This window comes from Solea senegalensis, linkage group LG13, assembly GCF_019176455.1.
Source record: "Solea senegalensis isolate Sse05_10M linkage group LG13, IFAPA_SoseM_1, whole genome shotgun sequence".
Lineage (NCBI taxonomy): Eukaryota > Metazoa > Chordata > Actinopteri > Pleuronectiformes > Soleidae > Solea > Solea senegalensis.
In genome coordinates this window covers 8709413-8735249 of record NC_058033.1, presented here as the reverse complement: position 1 = coordinate 8735249, position 25837 = coordinate 8709413, and the positions used below count along the sequence as shown (strand labels likewise).

The 25837-nt window shown below is 40.1% G+C and overlaps 1 protein-coding gene across 19 annotated transcripts in view; it reads right to left on the bottom strand.

Moving 5' to 3' along the window:
- The window catches only part of dlg2 (discs, large homolog 2 (Drosophila)), a 153467-nt gene extending 129036 nt beyond the window's left edge, over positions 1 to 24431 (bottom strand). For 10 of the 19 annotated variants that reach the window (XM_044042683.1, XM_044042687.1, XM_044042690.1 and 7 more), the window contains exons 1-5: positions 23496 to 24431; positions 23311 to 23374; positions 21897 to 22028; positions 6512 to 6631; positions 4353 to 4504 (exon numbers count right to left, since the gene is read on the bottom strand). In XM_044042683.1, the coding sequence (XP_043898618.1) occupies positions 4353 to 4504; positions 6512 to 6631; positions 21897 to 22028; positions 23311 to 23347 (441 nt within the window). In that variant the 5' untranslated portion in view covers positions 23348 to 23374; positions 23496 to 24431. Of the gene's footprint in view, positions 1 to 4352; positions 4505 to 6511; positions 6632 to 7220; positions 7332 to 21896; positions 22029 to 23310; positions 23375 to 23495 lie in introns of those variants that run through there. The other 9 variants (XM_044042695.1, XM_044042696.1, XM_044042697.1 and 6 more) reach the window with 4 other exon arrangements.
- Positions 24432 to 25837: the final 1406 nt, after the last annotated feature.

Below are 25837 nucleotides of genomic sequence, written 5' to 3'. Positions count from 1 at the left end.
GCAGCGGTTTGAAGGGAGGTGTTTATTTACCACCAACATCAATAAACATTTTCCTGAAGAGTTTATGGTCTCACTTGCTGGTTCCATGTCTTCTCCAATTGCACATAATATCAATTTTGTAAATTGTGTTCCCAATTGCAGGAAAATAGATGACAAAGCATGGCACATGTGCTTATGAGTGGACACCAGATGACTTGTTCCATTCATCCAACCATCCATCCAAAAACTGCCTTGGCATTGTTCAAATTAATAATCTGGAGGCTTTGAATGGAAGTTGGCAAACGGAAGGACATGATGATAATATTGTAATTCAGGGATGAATGAAAATCTATATATTTCAAGGCAATCATAAATCAATGGAAGGATTTGGCGGACCATAATCAACACAACATCTCAGCCTGTGGTTCCACCAGAAATAACTAGAGAGACACTTTACACTGTCTCTCAAAAGATTCCAACATCAATTCCTACAGTAGTCTAGTCAGTTTGATAGTTCTGTATTCTGTTAAAGGCACTTTGAGATGTTTGTGGGTCGTATAACGACATATTTTTGTCTTATTTCAAAGAAAAACAAATGCTAATATTGTACACCTTTTTGATTTTATGCACTCTGAGTTGCACAAACATGTTTATTTGTAATGTAAAATAGTAACAGCTAATACTAGACACTTTTTTTATGCACTTTGAGGTGTGCAAAATTTTTATATCACTGTTTTTAAATGCACTTTTTGGTGTACGTTTTAAATTTGCCATCACCTGCTGCAGGAAATGTCGCGCCCAGCTAAAATTCTTGGTTTGAAAATGCAGCCCAACTGAGTTTGTAATCAATAATGCCTAAATGGAAGTACACATACAGCACTTAGCATTAGGCAAGATGTCAAGATGCATTTGTGTGCCATACCAAATCTCCCAAAAATCCTAGTAGTTTTTATACATTTCTATTTCTATTAAAAAGCTGATAAAATATTATTATTGTATAGCATAGTAATATATATATATACATAAGCCAAAGTACAGATTCCACTGGCAGAGTTTAAAGAGCCCATCTCAGAAAGAGATCACACACACAACGACAGAGACATCTGACACCGATCAATCATCCACCACCATCATCGCTGAGGAATGACTTGCTTTTCCCAAATATTATCAAATGTCATCTGCTCTTCATCTCAGTCAAACACGGTGGACTAATAACACAGAGACTCACGTTATTTCTTTTACATTTTCACTGTTAATATTCACAGTGGTGGATATTACTGTGGACTCTGACTGATTCAGTCTTTGTATGAAATCATCCTGTAAAACTGTTAGTATCATCAATACTTATCCAGAAAACTCATATACACACATTTCCCACACGGCGTACATTTTTCATGAGCCTCGCAGCAAAGACGTGGCAAGCAATATTGATCTTATACGTTTTACGTCCCTACACAACTAAACTGCATTCTCATTTATGTTACATAAGGAATGCATTTCCTCCCACGTTGTGCTTTGTATGTTATGCTACTGTATGTGAGGTAGTAGAATACATGATTGGGATGGCGTGCGTGTGTGTGTGTCTTCCAAGCAGCAGAGCACAGCTTGAGACCAAACATCAGAACATTTGTTGCACATTTTTTTTACTGTTATGAGAACAAGCCGTCACCACACAGGACCTCCGTCTGTGTTTTTGACACACCACAGTTGGGGGAAAAACACGAACCTTTCCATCTGAATGTATTTATAATAATATTCTCTATCATTTAAATCTGTTTTTGAGTCTCTATACCAGCTCCTGCTCCATAATAGTCAAAAGCTGCTGTCTGAATGTGTCATAAATTGTAGTAAAAACAAGATTATTAGTTATCACATATGTAATAGAGTTACACATGTTGTAATAGCGATAGGATAAAAACGTAGGGTGATATACTTTGCAGGCAGGGGATCAAAAACAGTCACCAACTTTTAGTGCATAATCATAATAAACCTCTTTAGGAGTTTCATCAACTATAGCGCCACTGCTACTCAAGTATTAAAACAAAAAAAAACAAGACACAATTGGTAAATCCTTGCTGGGATGCGGACTCTTCTCTCCCAGTGGACATTAAACACAGAACAGCACTAACACAAGTACACTTCACATCACAAACTATATAGCAGATCATTGAAGAAATGCTTTGATGCAGACTGTGTTTTAATAAAAGCCGACGGTTTAATGGTTTTCTTTTCATCTTTTTTATCCGCTTCAGCCTTTCGAATGCCTCCTTATTTCTTCCTAGCTTAAAGTGATGAAGCGAAGAAGTGATTGCAGAGGAATCAAGAAGTTTTTGACCTGCTCTTGTACGGTATAAGCCCTACTTCACACCTGAAGCCTTTGAATGTCTGCGGTAATTTCAGACTGAAACCAGTGTCATTTTTTCTGATCTTTGTAGTTCAAGTAGAAAAATATTCATTCCAATCTCACAAGCATGTGAGCTCATTCCTTTTTTACCAGGTTGGTTGTAGGGTTGAATAATTCATCGAAATCTTATGGAAATCGCAATACAGCCTACCGTAATTTTCAAAACGCAGGAAGGGCAATATTTGTTAAAGAGATGTGTCAAAATATAATTTTAGATGTATTATTGTCTTGATCTACACACATCATATTCAACAGACTGAAGAAAAAGCTCTGCAGAAGCCTGATAACGAGGCATTCATCTGAATCAGGTGTGCTGGAGCAGGGCAACATCTAAAACATGCAGGGCAGCGTTCCCTGAGGACCGGGGTTGGGAAATACAGGGTTAGTTGATAGGTATTGTGTAAAAGTCTCGGGGAATCACCAGATTGTTTTTATGTCTGTCAAATTATTGGATCAATGGCATTGGATTGTAATGCAAGCTGTCAATGCGTTTACCTCATACAGCATGTGTGTGTAATGCTCAAGCATGTCTTGAATAGACCTTATTTTTCATCATGAAATAGTAGAACAAACACAGATTTTTTTTTTACCAGTTACAGTACACTGAAAACCAAGAATGTGATTCGTTAAATACTTGACATTTTAACCTTTTCCGAGAAAAAGCTGCAGGAGGAAAGATCATTGGAAAAACAGTAAACTGTTTGTGAACTCCAGCTGGGTATGCAGAAACATTTGTTATAATGCTTCACTTACTGAACGGTTCTTTTTCCTCACAACTTAACACTAACTTTTCTGTTTTCAGTGAGTAATATGCTCGTTAACTGTCGTTCATTCTTTCTCTAGATATTCTTTTGTTTTTTTGGCTGCAAGTGTGTACGTGTGTGGAGCTAACCTCAAACTTCAAAAGGTCCCCCTCAAGAGAGGCCAGCCCAGACAACATTGGTTGAAGACCAAACTAAATAACACAGTCCTGGCAGTAGCCAGCTTCTTTATTCCTGAGGTGAATCACTGAATGATAGAAAACAGAATGTGGTGGCACACCAGTTATATCTGCAAAAATAAAACTCCAAACCAAGTGACGTTCTGGGCCCGAAGCCGACTTCATACTGACGAAAGAGTTGGCCTTTTATCATTTTGTCAATACTGCCCAGCATCCACTGTTTATTTAATTTGGATGTCCGTGCCTTTGAACACTTTCAGTGAATCACTGAATATAAATCCATGTCGCTCAGCATGTGGAGTTAAAGTCGCGCTCCTGGTCCACTGGGTTAATTGATCCCACTCACTACCAGCCAGCCCAAAATAAGAATAACCACTCGTCCTAACACATGCAACTGCAGAGTATGGACCATCAGCTTCCTGTTTACACTGCCACATACATATCATATTTTCAGATTATACAATTATGGATGCAGATTACGTCCAATGGCACTTTTCTATTATACAGTTCTAGCACTACTCAGTTTGGCGTCAGGCACGTCGTTTTCCATTACTTCATAGTACTTCTTCAATGTGGTTGTCATAGCACGGCTGCACGACAAACTATGTTGGTTCACCGAATTGTTCAGTACTTCCTGCATGACAGAACTGACAGAAGTGTAAAGAGGCACTCGAATACCTCCAAGATTGCATTGATTGTACGCAATGTATACATTATCTCGTATATCCTTTGAAATGTTGGCGTAGAATTCTTGCTTTTTCAACACAAGTAAATGAAAATATTGATTTAGTTTTAGCTGATGTTTGGATGTGTGCATGTTTTTTTTAAAAAACCAAGGCAAAATTCTCCAATAAAAAGGCAATGAAAGTAACTTTGAATTGAACCTTGACATCCGCTGATTCATGCTCGTCTAAAAGAAGTTGTGTCTCCATCCATTTCCTTCTGATGAACTACCTGAACGGCTACCATCACACAGAGATAATGCTTCGGTTTGAAGGACAGTATGTTTGAGGTGTTTCTGTTTCTCACCTCCTCTATTGGACAGGCCGAATGTGGGATCTCGGAGTTCTGTACAGAAACACTCTTCTCCCACTTGTCTGCCATGTGCATGACCTCCTCAAGCTTTTGCTCACGACTCTTCTGTGTGTTCAGCAGTGTCACCTCATAGAACTCCTGAATATCTGTGGAGGAAAAAAAGAGACATTACATGACTCAGGTTTAGTTAACGTCACCACAGACATCACAAGTTAATCATATCTCTTTAATGAGAGTAGAGCTGCAGCTAACGATAATAATCTGTCGATTATTTTCTCGATTAATCGTTTGGTCCATAAAAAATGTCAATCGGTGTTCTTCAAACCTGGAAATGATGACGTGCTCAAATGTCTTGTTTTGTCCACAAACCAAAATGATTCACTTTTAATGATTTCTTTGTTATCCAGAGCAAAGAAATGAAGAAATATTCACATTTAAGAAGCTTAAACAATCGGAAATCTTGTTTTAATCATGAAAATAGCTTCAAACCGATTAATCGATTATCAAAGTCAATTAATTTAGTAAACGATTAATAATCGATTAGTCGTTTCAGCTCTAAATGAGAGACACAAATTGAAGCAAACAGAGAAGTTTTACTGTAAAAGTGGAAATGTGCAAGTAAGACACACAAGTAAGACTAAATCTGTCTTGTTGTGCAAAAGGTTCAGACAATAAAAACAAGGGATACTTTCTAAAAATAATACCATGGGTCATTTCTGTTTGTACTGTAGATGAACCTCAAAGTGCAAATACAGTGCAATTAAAAAAAAGCCAAATCAGATCTTTGAAAGTGCCCTTTTTTAGTTTCTCAAGCACATGGCAGGGGGGTTGTGTATTTTGGAGAAGCTGACTTAGTTTTTCAGTGTCTTCTCCTAATAGAAAATCTGATAAAAACCATAGTTACACCACTGTACAATATAGTAACAGTATTGTAGTTTTACAGAATACCCTCAGTACTGTGGGTTTTAACATTATAAAAACCCACAAATGTCTGCAGCAAGAGAAGATCTTTCTTGACGTTCTTACGCACACAAACTTCTTCAACTTGTAGTTACAGTATTACTTGAGTGAATGTCATTCCACTCTGTTGCTCTTTGCTCATCACCATGACAACAACGTTTGAACAACATAAAGATAAAGTAGGTTGTCAGAATTTGGCTATATATACCTATACATTTGTTATTCGAGAATCACATCTTAACAATGAAAACTGGCTCTTGATTTGAGTTTTCCTGCTAAAAGCATTGTAATTATAGAACACAAATATAAAGTTTTTTGTTTTTTTTTTAAATAAAAACACATTTGAAAAAGGGGTACTACAAACAAACAAAAACAATACAGACAAAGTTTGGATCAAATGCATACACATAACGAAATTTCGTTATAAGGGGCGAAAATTCCCGGAAAAATGTCTGGTAAATTTCCAGAAACTTTCCATGGAAACTTGAGTTCGTTTTTTGAAATATTCCACAGGAATTATAGGAATCAACAGGAATTTATGGGAATGAACTATACATTTTCAAAATTGAAGGTTGGGAACATAGATATAGTTGTTAAAAAATTAAAAAATATGGTAGGATAATCTCACCCCTTACATGCATTGTACATTCCTCCATCACATGCACAATGATTTCTAGAATTCTGAACTACGAAAGCAACTTTTCTGAGCCCACAACACAGATACAGACTATTGAAGCCAAACATTTGAGCCAAAGGACTACATTATGACTCATAATATCATCAAAACGTACCTGACTTTATTCAGTCCTTCACATCTGTCACATCAAATTTGATTGTTTTAGCCAAGATTATGCAGCAATATATATTTTCCCAACCTTCAACTTAACTTAAATTTCCAGTTAAAATCCCCATAAATTCCCGTTAATTCCCATGGAATGTTTCCACCTTTGAAAATTCCTGGAATTTTGCAACCCTAGGAACAAGACACTATAAATATGAGCCTGGTTGCAAGTGATGCCTGTGAACCTCTGGTCACAGAGCATCAACATTGCATTCCTGAAGGCTTCAAAACAGAGGAATAGAGATTCTTATGGATGACGTCATGACTGGTTGCCACTTGATGCAGACATTTCAACAAGGCCTACTTCTACTGAATGCCAGTATGAGTCACTGCTGTAACACTGAATTACAACCTTCTGGAGCCACAGCCTCAACATCTGTTGGAGCATCATTACCGCATCGTCCACTAAGCATCTGCGTAATAGGACTCAAGTGAGCTCTTTGTTTGGCATTCTCTTCCGCCGTTATCGTTTCTAAAAAAACACAGACACATGTTTTTGAAAGGTTGGCCATGTTTTTATCAAAGGTCCAGATTCTTAACAAGGGGTGGCCCTGCACATAAAAGGTGCATTTACATTTAAATAGATCTCCATAAAGAAAAAAAAGTTATTAGCATTCACCACCAGACCTGGGGCCATGCCTCTATCACAATCACACATAAATCACTCAGTGCACTGGTGTTGGACACAGGAAATAAACTCTGACTCAATATTTACTTGCGCATTCTTGCAAAACAAACAAGGAAAAACAGCCACAGGTCTATCTTGTTGTAATTCAAATGAAAACACACCATTATGGCTACAAAGGAATTCAGCAAAATGTATGCAAATCCTCAGAAGCTCTTGAATGGCTGGTGTGTAGCAGTATGTGTGCGAGACTACACAGGACAAAACCGGTTGTTAGTTTTCACTCATTCAACTAATGACAGGATGTGAAATAAAACAGAAATGGAACAAATAGCATGAATGTATTTTCCAGGCTGTATTTTAAGGTGGTAAGTTTCATTATTATAAAGAGGAAATTTGAAATAAACCATAAAACGCAGCCATAATCAGTGCTTACCTCTTTACTTTAATACAGCTCGACACATTAAAAGGCCAAAGGCCCAGGACAAAGTTGTCAAAAGTAACGTGCAGTAAAAGTTCCCTGCTCTCTCCGGTCATATTGCAGTGCTGCAGTCCTGTCAAACACTGTGCCGTGTGAGCACCAGATGCCTGGTGGCCAGCTAACAGCTACCCTAATCCTCTGACACAGAGGCTGCCTGTTCCCTACAATGCAGACAATGGCCTAACACCCTCCATAGCTGATTTCTAATTCAGCTCTCCCTTGGGTAATGTGCTTAACGTAGCCAGTGGTCCTTTCTCAGCTCCCCTCTGAATGAACACAACCAGACTTCACCCGCCGACGGATCAAGCGGTTCAATGATTAATCAACAGCCGGGCCTCAATTCCTCCACTCTCTGCCAAATCTAATACCTCATATCCTAAATTTTTCTGCATTAAGAACTTGACACAGACCTAGTAAGTACCACCGCTTTAACAGTCCATTCACTCTTTGTGCTGCTGAGCTGCTTTAAGATGGTGTGGTATTTAAGGCACACGGGCTGCGTGTAAAAGGCACCGTGAGCCCAGCAGAGAAAAGTATAGCTGTACATCCAGTGCAAGGGCATGCGTGTGTGACAGTGAGTCCGGGCTGAGACTCACTGATGACGGTAATTCCCTGGTTAAGACTCAGTGCGAGTGTTGACTGTTAAAGCTGAGAGTGAAGCAAAAAGGTTCAACACTGTGGAAGTAGTGGGTTGCTAGGACGATGGCCGAAATCACTACAGACGTTTTATACAGCTGAATACAGCTTCCCAACAAATATTGTGCCATATAATTTCCTGCCATGGTCGATGGTGAAAAGTGTGTATTGTTTATTTTAGTATGACTGTCTTTCTGCTATGGAGATGATCTGTCATCACAACTGAAACTGGAGCAAGCTGTGTGCATTCAGATTTCCAGCTGCCACATTATAACCTACAGGTACTCTGTCAAGCTTTGTCACTTACACACTGACATGTGTCTTTAACTTTTGGTTTGTGGCCTACTCTTGTGCAGTATCGAATACGGTGTAATGTGATGTTGGCTTGTTGCAGCCAAGCGTTCACAGCGACCTCACTCGTCTATCCTTCGATGTCAGCTCTTCCTTTCACTGAGAAGCAGCAATTTGCCAAGCGTTAGGACTGTTCACCCACAAACAGAAGCACAAGCTGGCTTTAGAACATCATGGGACAGGTTTGTTTTACCCTTCTGATGATATGCTGTTGCACTAGATATGCAATTATACTTGAACAGTGGAAGTATCTGTTAAGCCCATGGAATTAACAGTTAATCCATAGGCTTTTCCCAGAAAATACAATGACCCAAAATCCCAATCTGATGAGTATTTTTTGTCAACAGGGTCACATGTATTGTGGTGACATGGACACACAGTGTCGCTCAGCTCAGAAGAATATTTGTGCAGAAACAGATTTCGATACAGTGAAATGTTGTGATATATTGTGTGGCAATATTACATCGCTTTTGAGACACCCAGTAACGATTGTTTTATGATCATGTTTGTGCTGATGTTACAAATAAACATTACACTTTGTGGATTATCACAACAAAATAAATTGATATTTTCAGTTTTGCAGTATACGATTTCGCAAACAGTTGCAATATCGTGATAACATGGTATCTTAATAAACTTAAATATTGTCATAATATCGTATCGTGGCGTCTCTGGAGATTCCAACCCCTAATAATAATAAAATATTAGATTGAGAAGGAAATATATATCCAAGTAAAATGAAGTCACATTTAAATGAACTGGGACAGCAAGAAGGCTGAGAAGCTGTGACAAAAGCAGGTGCAAAACAATACTGTATCTATATCTGTTCATGTCACAAAAAACATCTGCATTTGGATTGCACTGGTGGATGTGTGGTTCATAACGGAAACTGTTACATTATGTCACAGCCCAGATGTTTTTTCCAGCAAAATCTGCTTCTCCTGAGACTCCTGTATTCCCTGATTATCTTCCTCACGGGACTCATCACCAGATTGTTGGTCCTCTCTCAGTGTATTTGAAAGCTTCTCCAGTTTTTGTAAATGGTGAACCAAAAGCCTCACTGCTGACACGATCAGCACAGCCTGCTCACCAGCAGCATGATATTTCATATTTGAAATGTTCAATATAGCTTTCAGAACACAACGTCTGCTGCAGCCACACGGTCCAATTAAGCTGATGCTGGCTAACACAGGGGAGCTCATGAGCTGGCAGTAGCCTTCAGGCACTGAGCTAACAAGCAACACCTAGCCAGCCTGGCACTGAGAGATGTACTGTGTGAGGTAAAGAGTGAAAGAACTGAACACTGATCATTTTTTGTGGATGTAATGTAGACTGCTAATGTGCAGGCAGAGCCTCGAATACACTATCACGAGGCATGTGCTTTAAAAGCAAGAGTGGAGGGACCTTCAGTCAGGTCACATGGCGCATAATATCTGATCATTTATTTGTGGTTGTGAGCCCTCAGTAAATCAAGTTGTCTGAAATTAAAAAAGAAAGTTTTCTGTAGCTCTTGCAGAACTTGACGTGGTCAGTCTCGGACTGAATTTGGACTGAACTAATTGACCCTGGTTGACTTCTCTCTTCCTATTTATCCTATTTCCTATTTCCTATTTCCTATTCCTATTTTCCTATTTCCTATTTATTTGCCCTCAATGGGACTGTTGATTTAATTCCACTGTTGTTTTCCTTCTTTTAACTTTTATCTCTTGTATGCTCAAATATATTTCCTAATGAGAACAACAAAGGATCTATCTATACATCCAGATTAAAGATTTCTTTGTCATCCTTTCTTCTGCACAAAGCACCACACAGATAATGAATTAAAAGAGATAACATTGAAATAGAACAGAACATGACCTGTAACAGCAGCCTGAGCACAGCACGCTTAAGTGCATAGCAGCACATAATGTTAAAGTCGTAGTGTAGACCAGCTTTTTTGTAGTGCAGTATATTAAAGTGCCATTTAGTGCACCTGTACCTCTTCCCTGACAGCAGAAGGGAAAACAGGTGATGGGAAAAAGTAATAGATGTCCCTTATGGTGGAGGTGGCCCTGCGAGTGCAGCGCTTGATGTAGAGCTCCATCAGGGAAGGGAGAGGAAGAGGGAGGGAGCATCAATGATCTAACTGGCTCTCTTCACTCTCTCTGCTCAGAGCAGCTGCAGAACCAGGAGGTGAGGCCATAAGTTAAAATGGACTCAATATTGCCTCTATAAAAGGTGACGAGGAAGGGAGCAGGGAGGCAGCAGCTGTGGTGTTGGTGCTGAAGGTCAGGTCATCTGAAAGGTGGACTCCCAGGAAGCCCATGCTGGTCACTGACCCTCTCCACTGATGGTCAGTGGTGTGTGATGGAGCTTGCCGCCCCATCTAAAGTTGATGCCCCTCTCCTTTGTTTTGTCGACATTAAGAAAGAGATTGTGTGAGCTGCACCGGGATGTTAATTGCTCCACCTCCTTCCTCTATACACACTCATCATGTTTGCTGATCAGACCCACCCCTGCTGAGTCATCATCGAACTTAATGAGCGGTGTTGGATCTGTCAGTGAGGTTGTGGATGAGCAGACTAAAGAACACAGGATTGGAGCCCTTGGGAGACCCTGTGCTCACTGAGATGGTCTTTGAACTCTGCTTCTGCGACAGAGAGTTGTGGATCCAATCGCTGGTTACATAATCCACATTCAGCCACCTCAGCTTTTTCCACCAGCTGCTGTGGAATAATGCTATCAAATGCTGAACTGAAATCAATGAAGATGAGTCTGGCAGTGGTGTTTTTCAGAGTGAGGTGAAGTACAGTGGAGATGAGGGGTCCTCCATTGAGCAGTTGGCTCCATAGGCAAACTGTAGAGAGTTTAAGTCTGTGGGGAGGCGGTCCTTGATGTGCTTCAGGATGAACCGCATAAAACATTTCATGACTATGGGTGTAAGAGCTACAGGGCAGAAGTCATTCAGGTGGCACTCTAGAAACAAGTGTGCACAGTTGTTTCAGTGAGCAAAGTGTTAAAAATAAAACACCTCTCAGCTGTTCAGCATACTGTCTCACCACACGCCCAGGGATATTATGTGGATTGTAGTTGGCGAAGGCTTTTTCTACCACATCTGCTGTTACCTGGGCTACCTCCTGGCTGAGTGATGGTGGGAGCATCTGTGCCTCAAAATGTCTCTCCATAGAGGGCTTATTATTCGAAGACAAAATATTTTTTATTTCAAAGCGATTATACACTTATACAAACAAACTTAAGGGTAATATACTCAATAAACCCTTCAGAATGTTACACACTAAAGTGCTCAAAGTGTTGTCTTCTAAATGTTCACAGTCACAATCCGATCAAGCATCTGTGAGATGTTCTAGAAAAACAAGTCGGACCCGTTGAAGCTCCACTTTGCAACTAACAACAGATTACTTTTCTAGTGCCATTGCCACTGTAACAACACAAAACACCACCAAACAGTAGTTTGTGTTATATCTATGAACTGTAAAGGGATTTCAAAGAGGTTCAGCCGTTAAGAGGAAAAGCTCATTATGGGAAATGGTCCGTCAAAGTTGTGTTACACTGCAGTGTTTGCCAATAACCCATTCATCACACATCTTTCACACGCTGCCGTCAGGAGCAACATAGGACACGGGAATCGTACCCACAACCTTCAAACTGAGAGACGAACACTGAACTCCCGCCGCCTAATACTGCACTCTGTCGTGCAACTGACAGGGAGTCAACCTACAAAGTGAAGAGCATTTCAGATTTCTGTGACTGCTGTCGTCATTTGGTTGCACTCTGATTTCTCTTCTTATGACTGTTTGCATGCTGCTGTCAAGCCTTTTTTGGGGTTTCCAAGGCAACCCCTGCAGTAAATCCAGGGAGACTCGCATTCTCTCTGACACATATGGTCCACATGCGACTTTATTGGTAGATTCACATCTAACAAGTGCATATTCCCACTTGCACAATAAGTGAATTCACATAAACTGTGTCACAATGGTGATCTTCCTTTTTTTTCCATGATTACGTAACGGGTGGGTGGAGTGGGCTGGGGCTTACTGTGACGGCTCCTGTGTAGTTGTGCTTCACTGGGGAATGATTATTCCAGCTGCATCCCCTCCCTAGAGCGAGTCCTCCTACACACTGACTAAGGTGCCAGCTAATCCTTTGCTCTCCGAGCACACAAAAGGTACCAACTATTGTTAATGCATGACTGCTCACTCCTCTGGCTCTCATCTGCCTTATGGAAATGAAGTTGCACAGAATGTCAGAATGCAATTTTTCCAACATTAACATGTAGAGGTTTTTCAACAAGACGATATGTTTTTAGGACAAAAATAAACAGGACTGCCGCATCACACGTGGAGAGAAAAATGTGAACGTTACAGACCAGAGAACACCTAAATTTAATGGGGGAACACATTAGTGATAAAACTGAGAGGGAGGATAATCAGTCTGAAGAAATGGCAACATTAGTGACATTTTTCATTTTTATTGTAAAATAGATTTGTGTCACATTTGTGAGTCTGCGCAATCCAGGCATGTGTCTCCATGGACACGATGGGCAAGGACTCCTGACACTAAAATCTGGTTCTAGTTAAATGTATTAATTAATCGGCTTTGTTTTTGAAAACTGAAACTTTAAATACTTGATTTCAAAGTTTCAGTGACACAGTACACATTATAGAGCCATGAGACTTACAGTACATGCCGCTTTAATGCATTCTGGGAGGATCACTGTGGTCTGAAATGTCTGGTACTGCACTATTATTGTAGTACTGTAGTTTATTAGTACTAAATTGCATTACACTATTATTGTACCTAATAGAGAATAATGAACCTCATCAGCACAGCTGTGATTTCTTTTTAAAGCCTGTATTACTTCCAACTATGGTGAGGATGTTACACAACTTGCACTGGTCTCCAGTCACTCACAGGGCCAAATAGAGAGACAGATGCAACTTATAATCACACCTGGAGGGAGGATTTAAACATAAAAAATAAATTGATGGAGATGGTGCAATTATAGAATACATCTAACAATACTGACATAGTGCCAATAATCAAATTTCTTATAACACATTGCTTTTTAAAAAAGCTAGGGGATCTAGTAGTGGAGGTGGATCCCATTAGATAAATACAGTATCTTATGAATCATAACCCATAGCATCATCTTCTCTTTCTATGCCTACACACATCCTTCAGCATTATAAGAACGTGAAACAATAGCGCATGGGTGTTGTGCATGTGTGGCTACCGCAGTTTCCTGTGAGGTCGACCACAAACACTGGGCTACGGCACAGTCCATTGCACCGGGGGTCAGCTGAAAGTGCACATGTTTTAATGACCTCACAAGTGTGGGAGGCATAACTTAGCTGACAGTGTGTGTGTTAACAAAGTCTTGAGATTGTATTAGCTCTTGTTGTGGTGACCGTATAGTGCATCTGATATAGCACCACAGAATATTTAACATGGAGCTGACACACCGGTAAAGCTCGCCTCTGCCTCACACTAGCATAAACAAAAAGTGCCTCACATCACTGGTTAAATCAGTGTGGACGTAACTCTGGTGTCTGGAGTCAACAACAAAACTCAGATCACAGATTTTATAAATGTGATGTTTTCTGTAATCTGCTAAACGTGTTTCTGTACATGCGACACCTAATGCAGGTATATCCATCCCTCCTGTGGCTTCTCCCATTTCCTCTCCCTGTTAAAAGGGTCTTTTTGTGGAGTTAGGGATAGAGAGTAACAACGGACAAATGTAGATGATTTCACCATGAAAAACTGGATGTATCACTTACTCACTCCTAACCAAAGCAGTATGTAGAGCAGTGAAGTCTAGTATAAACAACATAACAGTGGACTGGCTCCCTCTACTGGAGCTCCAACTTCACCTAAAACAAGTGGATATCTTTATTAATTCCAGCACTTATTAGTAAATTCTGGTGTAGCAGATGAGATGTGAAATTAAAAAAATACATCTAAAGCAAAGTGCTTATTTGACACTTCTTTTGGTGCCGGGTGAGAAGCTCAAAACATTTGATATTACACTCAGCTGAGAACCACAGTATTAATAAAAACAGCACATTAAGATAATAAAGGAAATGTATATTACAAAGCTGTGTCTCTTCCTATCGTGTTTCAGTTCAAATATATTGATTGATCATGCAAGATCATAGTGCATGTTTAAGAAATGTATCATTATTAATATTATTGAGAAATTGAGAATATCTGAATAGAAAACAGATATTGTCAAGGTGTTACTGATGCAAATGTTTTTAAAATGTAAGGCCTGATACTATGAGGCCTTCCACGTCTAAGATAGTGTATAACTGCCAAAAAACCCACACACACACTCTTGTACCGCTGAGTGAGGTCACTCAGAAATTTGGTATCCCTGGCCACTTACCTTAACCACCACTATCCTTAACCCAATTCTAAAAAGCACTTTAAGGATGTGAGGACAAGCCAAAAGGTCCCCCCACAAGATCAGTGTCCTCATAAGGACAGTTCTGAGTGATGCTATACATCTCAAAACAAGAACAGCTGTCCTTATATCTGAGCAAGAACACATCAAATATTTCATATACACTGGAGTTCGGATGAGACAGGATTTGTATCACATGACTCATGTATCTCCACATGATGGCAGCCTTCTCTACATCTCCTCTTACTCAGCATCTTCCTCTAGTGCCTTAATAACACAAGGGAAGCAGAGCTGTTCTGAAATGACACAAGATAAAAATTATTACTGCTGCAATTACAGATAAGTCTCTTTTATTTATATAGTCCCACATCGTAAACAGTTTGCCTCGAATGGCTTTACAGTTGACACCCTCTATACACTCCACAAACAAACCTTATACCAGCCAGTAATAGCTTAAAATTTAATTTAGGGCTCACGTGTGCTGTTGTTAAGCTTCAACAGACCGACTGAGGGGACATAAACAAAGGTGGCGAATAATTTTAATGTGCTCTCGTCTTAACAACTGCTCCGACAGATGACCTATCTGATCTAAAGCACCGGCGAAGTCCTGTAATCCATTAAGTACACATAAGACCCTTTAAACCTAGCGATGACACTCCTAACCCTTGACATGGCTCAGAAGAGCAAGAGTCAAACTAAATCACAGGTGCCAATCAAAGACGAGGACATTTTCCTTCCAACTATTAAAACACTATAGCACAGTGGGACAATGTCTTGATTTTATACACGGACCATTCACAAAAAATTAAAATGGAGCTGGTGGGCATGAGGAAGAGAGGTGAAGGAGGACACAAAGATGGAGGCAGATGATCTGCTGTGGTGACCCCCCAGAGGGAGAAGCCAAAAGAAGAAGATTCATAACAGTTTAGTGGTCACTTAACAAATGTGTTACAGTAGCTTAAATTCTGAATTTGTGCTCAAATTACTCTTTTACTAACCTACAAACTAAAGTGGTGGGGTAGTAAAAGGTCCCAAAAAGGTCAACAAGCTTCTAAAAATCTCATATTCCAGATAAACAAACTTATCACCACTGATCTCATACAATGAGGATAAATCAAACGTTGAAGGGACGTAAATGAACTCTGCTAAACGCTGATATTCTTTCCCAACCCATGACTGGAACCTGATGTTTACTCCCACTGGTATTATCCGTCTGCCTGGGAAAGATTTAATTAATGCAGGGAGTATATTAGTGAAGATGAAGCCTCAGAGGGAAGGATCTCCGAGGAGGCACATGTCTTATTTAAAAAAGGACCAACCTGACACAATAAGCTCATCCACTCCTCTGTGGGACATTTTGGCAAACAAAGAGATCGGGAACCTTTGCGTTCCACCGGAGTCGCTTGACACACTGTCACTAGATACTGTGATGCAGATTAGATATTTTCATTTTCGGGTGACAAAGTGTTGTCATTAAGCAATTTTCGTAAGAGCTACTGGCTGTCGCGAGAAAGTTATGATCGGCACTTTGCACATCCACGACCTGATACAGATGAAATAAATGAACTCAACACATGTAATATTCAACACAAGAGTAAGTAAATTCAGCGTGCACTGCACAGTGCAGCACTCAGGACATGCCGTACAATGAGCTCAACCTAGTAGTAGTGACTATTATGCCCTGCGAATTCGCTGTTCATGTAAAAACAGGAGCAAGAAGAAAATCTACCCAGACATTGCATACTAGACTCTTTTCTGTCCGTTCATTTCTCTTACAAATACTGCCTCACTGGTCAAACACTTTACTGACTGATTGTAGTGATTACTAACGTAAGATGATAGTAATCGTCAATCATGGTGCTTAAGGCCAATACTGAAAATCAGTTTTTAGCTATAGACATGGTCTACTGCTAATGACGTTGTACGTTTGTGTCACTAAGGCAAATATGAACAAAGCATTTCAAACACTGAAAGACACAGAATAACACATTTGGGCTTATCCATCCATCACCTTAAATACTAATGTTCTGGAACAGAGGCTCTCTGTCCTAAACAAGTGGCAACTGGACATGACTTCATCCATAGAATTCAAGATCTGAAGTGTGGCTGTCGCCATGTTGACATTTAGCTTATAGAAGTTAACAAGTGTTACATGAAAAAAACCAAAAACATTATATTGGATTATTTCAGCTGTCAATCACACTGGTGTCCACACATACAGTGCTTCATCATCTATTTCCCTCTAGACAGGAGAACATTGTTACATCATTTTCAAAAAGTAGTACCTGAAAGTGAATACCCGGCAGTTCTTATTTATTTATTTATTTATTTATTTTTTTAATATACAGTCTGAAGTCCAGTGCTTCTTCCTCCAGATTAGCACTGACAGGAAACACCCACAGCACATGTGACAGATGACCCGAGGCAATCCTTCGATCTCACAAACATTCCGCTCACATTGACATGTTTTTTTCTGGATGTATTTATTTATTTAGACTGGTTGCTCTGCAGAGTCAGCAGTTGTTACCAATGCATGAAGAGCAACCTTTCCACTGAAGGAGCCGTGTGCACATAATATCTGCTCAGTTAAGCAGCAAAGAGGAGCCCACTTTCTGTTATTAGTCAATATCTCCTATCATTGGCCAGATTTTCCACAAGACTGGATAAATTCTGCTCAGGATAAGTCTGTTGTCTACACTACCCCGGCATTTTAGAGTCCTGAAAACGGAGACGTTTAAAATGCTGCTGCATCCATTTTTGTTTGGAACTCTGGGGCTGCATTTTAGTATGTACTGGCAAAAACTGAGACTTTTGGAAATGATGATGTAGTTATCAATTTTCACCTCATCAGTGGTGACTCCAAGCTCTGCTTCCTCTAAAATGTCATCAAATATGTACTTATTTACGTTTTAATACTACACTTATGCTGCAATGCGATTAGAACGTGTCACTAGTGCATTCAGAATCAGCCGTTTGTCACGGATTGTCTTATGTGATATCCGTATTCCCGTAGCAGCCTAGATTTTGCGAGGGAAGTTTGTAGACAAATAGCTGGTCGCTGCGTGCCATTTGCTATCATTTGTACATGTACACTGTAAATGAAAACACTTTTATAGCACTTCAGTTTTACATAATTATCGCATTTTTGCATTATCGCCTGAACTGAGCTTCCCCCGTTCCAAAGACCAGCAACTGCCACTGATCCTATCGTCCCCCGATGTCGCCTTCACCGATTTGTCACGCTCGTCTCACGTGACCCAAACACCCAGGAGAAAACAAACAGCCCCAACTGCCAGTGTTGAATACAATATGTAAAAGCCATTGCACTTTGAGTGGCTGGACTCCCAGTCAGTGTTTTAATGTGTTTTTCTGGAATCTTTGTATTCCAGTTTGATGTATCTCTGCTTTGTTGTCATATCAATGATCAATATGCCATGAGTAATTGCTGTTGCCTACTGGAACATGCAAGGACGCTTGATCTGCCCGACCTCTGAAGATTATGTCGCCACCTGTTGACTTAGCACGCTTTTGACAACAGAGGGTTTTTGTGCATACAAACATGGCCAAAAAGACTCTATACATGCCAACAGAATAGCTTCGAAGATTATGATTATGACCGTTATGTGTACAGTAACTAAGAAAAAATTCCTTGTTGCCTTACCCCTAAAGCCAACACATTCAATCATTTTCCAATAGATATTACATAGCAACAGTGTTAATCCAGTCGTGGCAGATAAACACGTACATGATGTTTTCATTTTAATCTCACCGCAGAGCAAACCTCAAACACAGCTTTGTGTTATCAAACATACAGACACATCTCAGCATCTCAGTGTCTTCACCCGAGATCACAACATTTAATTGCATAAATCATCACAAATCATATAACGAACTTAAGCAGAAAATGTGATTTAAATGAATTAAAGAAGATTCAGGTCCTGTCCAGTCCTGAAAGCAGCAACTCGTCCCCTTCCATTCCATTCCAATTCAGGTCTATCTTGAATTGAGGCAAAAAAATTAACACTCAATCCCCATACAGACATGTACCAAAACAAAATAAATTCTCAGTCCCCCCTCCTGGCTCCATATGTTTAACTAAGTAGGCTCTCAGTCCATCCACAATACAAAAGGGCTGCAATTATGGGCATGTTTGTTTCAGGTTCTCGTGAGACAATGGACAAAGGAAGTCCAGGAAGTACAGTTTAAGAGCTCGATCCACGACTTTAGACTGAAAAGTGCCTTTGGCACAGCCGTGCCTCGAGATAATGCTGTCTCCAGAATGCCAATGAGGTCACTAAGGCAATTCAAGCATGCTGATGTTTAGCAGGAACACTCGGGTTTGTTCGAGTCGGTTAAACGGTCACTCCGGGATAACCAAATTAAGTGTGCGGGGACCAATCTGCCTCAAGCATGAAAAGAGAACAATCTGTTCCCACGAAACAATGTTGAAATGTGGTCCACATTGAATTAAATGTAATGTAATTTACAGATGGTTCAAAAGATGGAAGAATAGTTAAGGGAAACAAACTAAATATTAGACTCAGGTGTCATTTCCATGTGAATCCAAGAAAGAATAAAACTGGAGCTTGAAGCAAACATGCCAGTCTTTCAACTTTCAACAGTACAGATGAGTGAGTGAGAGGAGTAGTGGGGATGATGAATGGGTTAATCCACACATAGATCGACTCAGCAATGATGGGGTTTAGCTTGGGCACCCGTGCCACTGGACAGATTAGACAGCACCTAATGCTTTGTAAGATGATTACATCTATTTCAGGAGGTATTTATTCCGTTGCAGGGTTGTGAGTAACCGTGTTTCACTGCATTCCGCAAACCTACTCTCCCGTCATCACTGCCAAATAACACCGTGAGAAGTTTATGGTCCATCTCTGCTGGGCGACTACATACAAAAATTAGTAAAAAAGATGAATGACAACACACTGAAAAGCCTTACAGTGATGCATCAAACGTGTCACTGCTAACAACTGATTTCTCTCTTCGGGTTTCTGATCAATAAGAGGTATTTTGTTAATGAAGCGGTCGACGATAAACGATGATCAATGTTGCTTTGAGATGACAGCTTGTGGTCGGCACGGGAGACATTTTATGCCCAGCACCAGAGTGCAAGATACAAGAGTGAACATCTGCTACAGGACGTTACGCAAGCATACGAGCGTACTGAAAGATTAGACATTACAATGTAATCCACACATTAAAAAGAAAATCTAGACCTGATGGGAGTTTGTCCACATGATGACCGTTGATTATCTAGAAAATACTGACTTTGGACTATATTGTCACTTTTAAATAATGGATAGGGGCAGAAAGATGAAGCAACACAGTGCAATTATCACGGAGGAAAAAGAAAACATCAACAGATCTGTCAAAATGAATGGAGGTGGTAAAAACAAAAGAATATGGGGAAAATATATAAATAATATATGGTATATCCTCTTGAAGCAGTTTAACTCCAGCTCCAACTTGTATACTTGGTCTGGGTTTTTGTAAACAATAGTGTCAAAAACCCTTGCAGAGGAAATGGTCAGAGCTTTTAAGCAGTGGGGGAGATCATGAGGTCAACCCGCAGCGCCTGAACGCAGCCTGACCACTGTCTTCCAGTGCACTCTAAAATAAGGCTTGTAACACAGCAGCAGCAGCAGCAGCAGCAGCAGCAGCAGCAGCAGCAGCAGCAGCAGCAGCAGCAGTGAAAGTTGTCATGGTCTAAAAATGTGAGTGGGACTCCTGACGACGGGTCAGACAAAGTGAATGAACAGAATTACAGTCTACAAAGACACTGACAGAGAGGATAGAAGAAGAACGCCTGGATGTAACTTGTAAAATTCCGTGGTTCTTTGATGTGTCATGCTGCACTCATCCACAAAATCTAATAAATATAATCTCAGTACTTTTCCAAGTAATCCTGACAACAGCACTTATAACTGCCACAAAAACCAGAGAGGAGAGCATTGGAAAAAATGCCTGCACAGTTTTCATTTCTTGGCCTGTTTCTGGACATTGAGACAAAGACATCTGGACATCATAGTAAATATGTGTTATATCGATCATATTTCAAATTGAACATGTCAAATCTGGTGTTTGTGTATAACTAGTGTTTTGTTCTAAATAAAACTATGTTTTTCTTCATTTTAAATCGCTAATACGCTATTTTAACATGCAGTAAATTGTAAATAACTTCCAGATATTGAAAGTTATTCTAGAAAAACTTCACTCACATTTTCCAGCCAGACATTTTGAGGCTTAGGTGTTAAAAGGGTTAAGTTTCACTGTTTAGGAATAACATATAACTCAGATGTAGGATTGTAAGACTGTCAAAAAAATAAATAAACTCACTCCTTATAAACGGAAGTTTAACATTCAGAAGCTGCCGTCACTTTAATGGAGTAGTTCCAGTACTCTGCGGTGACTACTACGGGACATTTGTATACGTTTCACTGATAAGGATTAGTTCACAACAGATATAGTGGAGGTTTAAAGTTTAGAGGTTAAGCACAGTATTAATTTAATGATATTTGAGGGGATTTAACTGATCCCTTAAAAAGAAAGGCGGGCCAGCCAAAGCTCACACATGGACATGGCAGAGGGGACTGATTTCAACCATGCATGTGATGCAGGGGGGGAAAAAATAGGAGGGTGCTTTATTTAGAAATTATTTAACGTCAAGTCGGGTCACGCCAAAATTTATTTATGAAGCACATTTATGCAACCGAGTGCTGTACAGCCACCATCACATGAATAAAACAGCAAAGACAAAAAACAATACAGTCTAGCTCAACCGGCAATTCGGTATAATTCTGGTCTGTCGGTTCAGTTGATATCAATACAGGTCGGATAATTTAAAATAGATTTCTGCTCCTTTCAATTGTATTATTTTGACTTCTTTATGAGTAGAAAACCCCCAGAAATATGTCTGAAAATAAAGTATGTGTAATATTTACCAAACATCCAGCTCTTATATTTTTACATAGATTGATGACTGCTATGATAGCACTTTTATTTTGATGAATGAGTCAGGGTAATCAGAGACGACCATCTCCTCTGTCTCTGAACGTTATTGTCATATTGAACCGCTATGTTTGTTCATCACCGTTATATCTTTTCAAAAGTAAATGGATCATCAAAATTACGCCAACGCTACATCCCATTTATCTGTACCGTAACTTCAAGCTTTCAAACGCTGTTTTTCTAAAAAAAAAAAGAAGAAAAAAAAAAAGACTTACCCAGAAGAGCTTCAAACAGGTTACTTTTGAAAACGCCCATCACTCTCTGAATGGCAGTTTTGAGCTGCTGCTCCTCTGGCTTCTTCAGTTTAGTGCAATACTCCTCCAAAAGCCCCAAGGCCCGAGCAGTGTCTGCACACAAGGGGGCAGATAACGTGTGTTAATTTGTTTTCATTGTAAAATAACATTTATTCTTTCATACACCAATGTGACAAACATTGAAACCATTTACTACTTTAGTCAGGGCTACTGGAGGACCTTCCTCCACAGCTGTATTCACATTGTACTAGACTGCAAAGATAGTCTCCAATTAACATAAAACCAATCTGCATGAGTGTGGACAGTGAGAGGAAGACGCTTGTTGAATCCTTGTGCTGTGAGGTTTCTGGGAGATACTGCAACCTGGCTGCAGGGGTTTGCTCTGTGCAGACACAAGAGCATCAGTAAACTTTACTCATGGTGCTGGAAGGGTTGGGGTCGGGGACTTGTGTAAATATTTTCAAGCAACACTTTATGAATTGAGCAAACAAAGACGAACCACAAAATCAAAATGCACAAATTGCAAATAAAATATCGATCTAATTTTAATTCATCAATCATGAAGGCGAGAGAGTTGTGTGAAGGGTTTGCACATTTATTTCCACTTGCCGTACATCCACATCACATTTCTATCCACATTTATCCAAACTTCTCGAGGATCAACAATACATAGAAATATTCCCTTGATGTTCCAGGTTGTGAATAGCGTTGTGAATTCCAACAATAAAATAATGCAACCCGATGGTCAAAAAAACATATTACCTTGTCAAATATTGTATTTTACTTGTTTGAAAATACACTTGTAGACTTGTTTTTTATGCCATGGTTTTTTGTTTGCAATTCTGATCATGGGCGGGCCTTACGGAAGCTGCCTGCTGATTGGCTACTAAGTTTTGGAGTGACAGCTCAATGGACCGGAAGTAGTCACATTATTATTACAATAATAGTAAGTATCTAACGTTTGTCAGATTATAAACGTTAGATTCTTACAATAATTTTGCCAAATTACAACTGACAGATAACAGATTTTTACAAATTGATCCTGCCGGCCGGATTAGGCCCTCTGGTGGGCCGATTCTGGCCCACGTTTGACATCCCTGTGTTAAAGGGTTAAAAAATTATCTAATTTTCTGTGCTTGGTTTTGTGTTTTAATCAAACAAAACAAATCTAGAGAAACAGATAGAAAATATATACATAAAAAGATGAAACAGCTCTACAGAGAAATGAAAACAATGACGAATTACAAAATGTGCAGTGTGTGCAGATTTATGAAGGTGCAGGGATTTGCATGTTAACTTAGTGTTTTCACAGGATCAGGTGACACCTGCAGGGGGTTGAAAACAAACACCACACGTGGCTTGTACAGTGACTCACCTTTCTTTGTGATAGGCATGGCTGACTCAGCAAACATTTGACTCCCGCTAAGGCTTCCAGATGACTTCTCAGTCAGTGCATGGCCAAAAAAAAAAAAAGTTATTTCTCAGCGAAAACAACAGAAAACAAACAGTGGGGGGTGGGTGGCAGGCTGTGTATGTGTGTTTGTCTGTGTCCCAGATTACCAACTGTAATCCACGGGATTCTCAGGTGCGTTTAACCCAAAGTGTACATGGGGATGAGCGTGACCTCAGCCCGGGTCCACTTCACAAACACGTCCACCGGCTGCAGAGATGACAGACCACGGAAGTGCCTCGTCATGACTGACCCGGTGCTGGTCCAAACACAGCTGGACGGGCAGACACCGAGTCTTGCTTCCGGTCCTCACGTGCGCAGAGTCTGGTTCGTTATTATCCGAGTGCTGGGTGTGTGTGTGTGTGTGTGTGTGTGTGTGTGTTTAACGCTCCGTCTTCCGTCCACAGCGACACACAGCTGGCGTGGAATGACAGTCCTGGGTTGGTCCTCTGCCTGGGATGCTCCACATCACCTCACCTAAAGTTTCCAACGTTACACCACACAGTTTAAAAAACAGTTAACCGTCCATGTTCCTCTTCACAATTTAATAAACGTTAACAAAAAGACGTCACAGTCACGTCAGAGTTTGTGTGGAACTTGGGAGTGACAGAGGAATGTGTGTATAACGGCAATTCAAAGGCCCTTTTTTCAACGCTGCGTGTTGATGTAAATAATTTCACGCACGCGTAGAAAAAGGAATATAAACACGCGTGTCCCAGACTCGGTAGCTGTGGTTGTCCGCGCTACACCAGCAACCAACACCGGTGCTGCCAAGTTTAATGATGCCTCCTTCTCCCCCCCCAGTGCGACGCCGCCTCCTACCTTGGCTGTAGGCTGAGAAATACCTGCCTGCTGCTGCCAACTGTGGGAGAAAACGCATGGCTCTCAAACGACTCCATGTATGTTCATGTTGTTCCGCGCGGAGGTGAGAGCGCGAGCGCAGGAAACGTCCCCTGACACGAGAGCTCTGTCCGCGGGCTGCCACATCTTCTTTACCGTCTCGCCAGGTGCTGCTGCTGCTGCGCCGTAGCGTTAGCCATAAATGAACTGACGGCCTCACCAACAGTTTGAAGCGCCGCCAACAAGCTAGACACGTCGAGCCGCGGCACTTCCGTTTGCACCTGTCAAAATAAGACACACTCTGACAAAGCTGTCAGAACTGTCACATGGTTTGTTTTTTGTTTTTTAGACTGAATGCATATTTCATATCCACTCCAACTTTATTTATAAATCACTTTAAATACAACTGCTGTACATCAGAGATAAATAAAACAATCAGAAAACTTAATTAATCTGAGAGGGAAATGTAATTCGCCACAGTTGCTCCAGCCATCGAAAAGCAAGGCAGATCAGAATATAGAAATCAGTATAAAGTATTGAAAATCAAAGCATAAAAATAGAAATAAAAATGTATAAGAACTAGAACGAAAAGTATCAGAATAAATTGAAAATATAAAAGTAGAAACATAAAATATGAATAATAATTAAAATAGAAATAGAAAATGTAAACATTTAAATTAAATTGTGTATCGCAAATGTTGTGGACATATCATACAGTACGTACAGGAAGAGAATGAATTGATAGACCTAAAATTAAACAATAAAACAAGTAAATACTGCAGAAAGTAGCATCATAAATAAGTAAATATTGTGAGCTATTTATTGTTCCACATCAAGACAAACTGTCTTATTTTGAAAATTCTGTGAAATACCATTGCAAATATTATTTTGATGTATTTTTTCTCAAAAAGTTGGACTTTTATTCACTTGACCGGCTCACTACCAACCAAACTACACACTCAGGTCATTTGTATAAACGTCATTGTTAGAAGCCCAGGGTCAGCGACCATGCTCTTATTTTGAAGGCTCGCTTTCCTGGATGCCGTGTCAAATGTGGGGAAATTGATGCAGCTGTTAAACTTACCTTAGCAACGCAGAGGCTGTGAGCTGGTTAGCTGGATCCCGTCTCAACTGACAGGCCGTGTTAGCCAATCAGAGAGCGGGATCTCATGTCGCAGCCGGACAAATCAGCCAATGAGGGAGAAGCAGACCTGTGCGAAGGTGAGAGGTGAGGGATGCTGATGCTGCATTGAATGTAATGTGGGAAATATGAAAATGACTGTTTATGCTTAGAGTGTGTGTGTGTGTGGTGACAGACAGATGAATACAGTTTAAAATAAATATTAACATAACCCTTAAAACTATAATATATATAATATCTGACAGTAAGCCCTCTGACAATAAAAACTTAACCAATCAGGAGCCAGGACTTTGTCAAGAGTTCAGGTTAACCTCATAAAAGTATAACCTAATAAAATCTACAACAACATCAGTCTTCACTATCCTAATCATTTGTTAGTTTAGGAAAATAAAAAATAATAATTATTGGAGCTCACAGGTTGTGGGAGATTGTTGTTTACTCTTGCTCTGTTTGGTAAGGTTGTGTAACTAA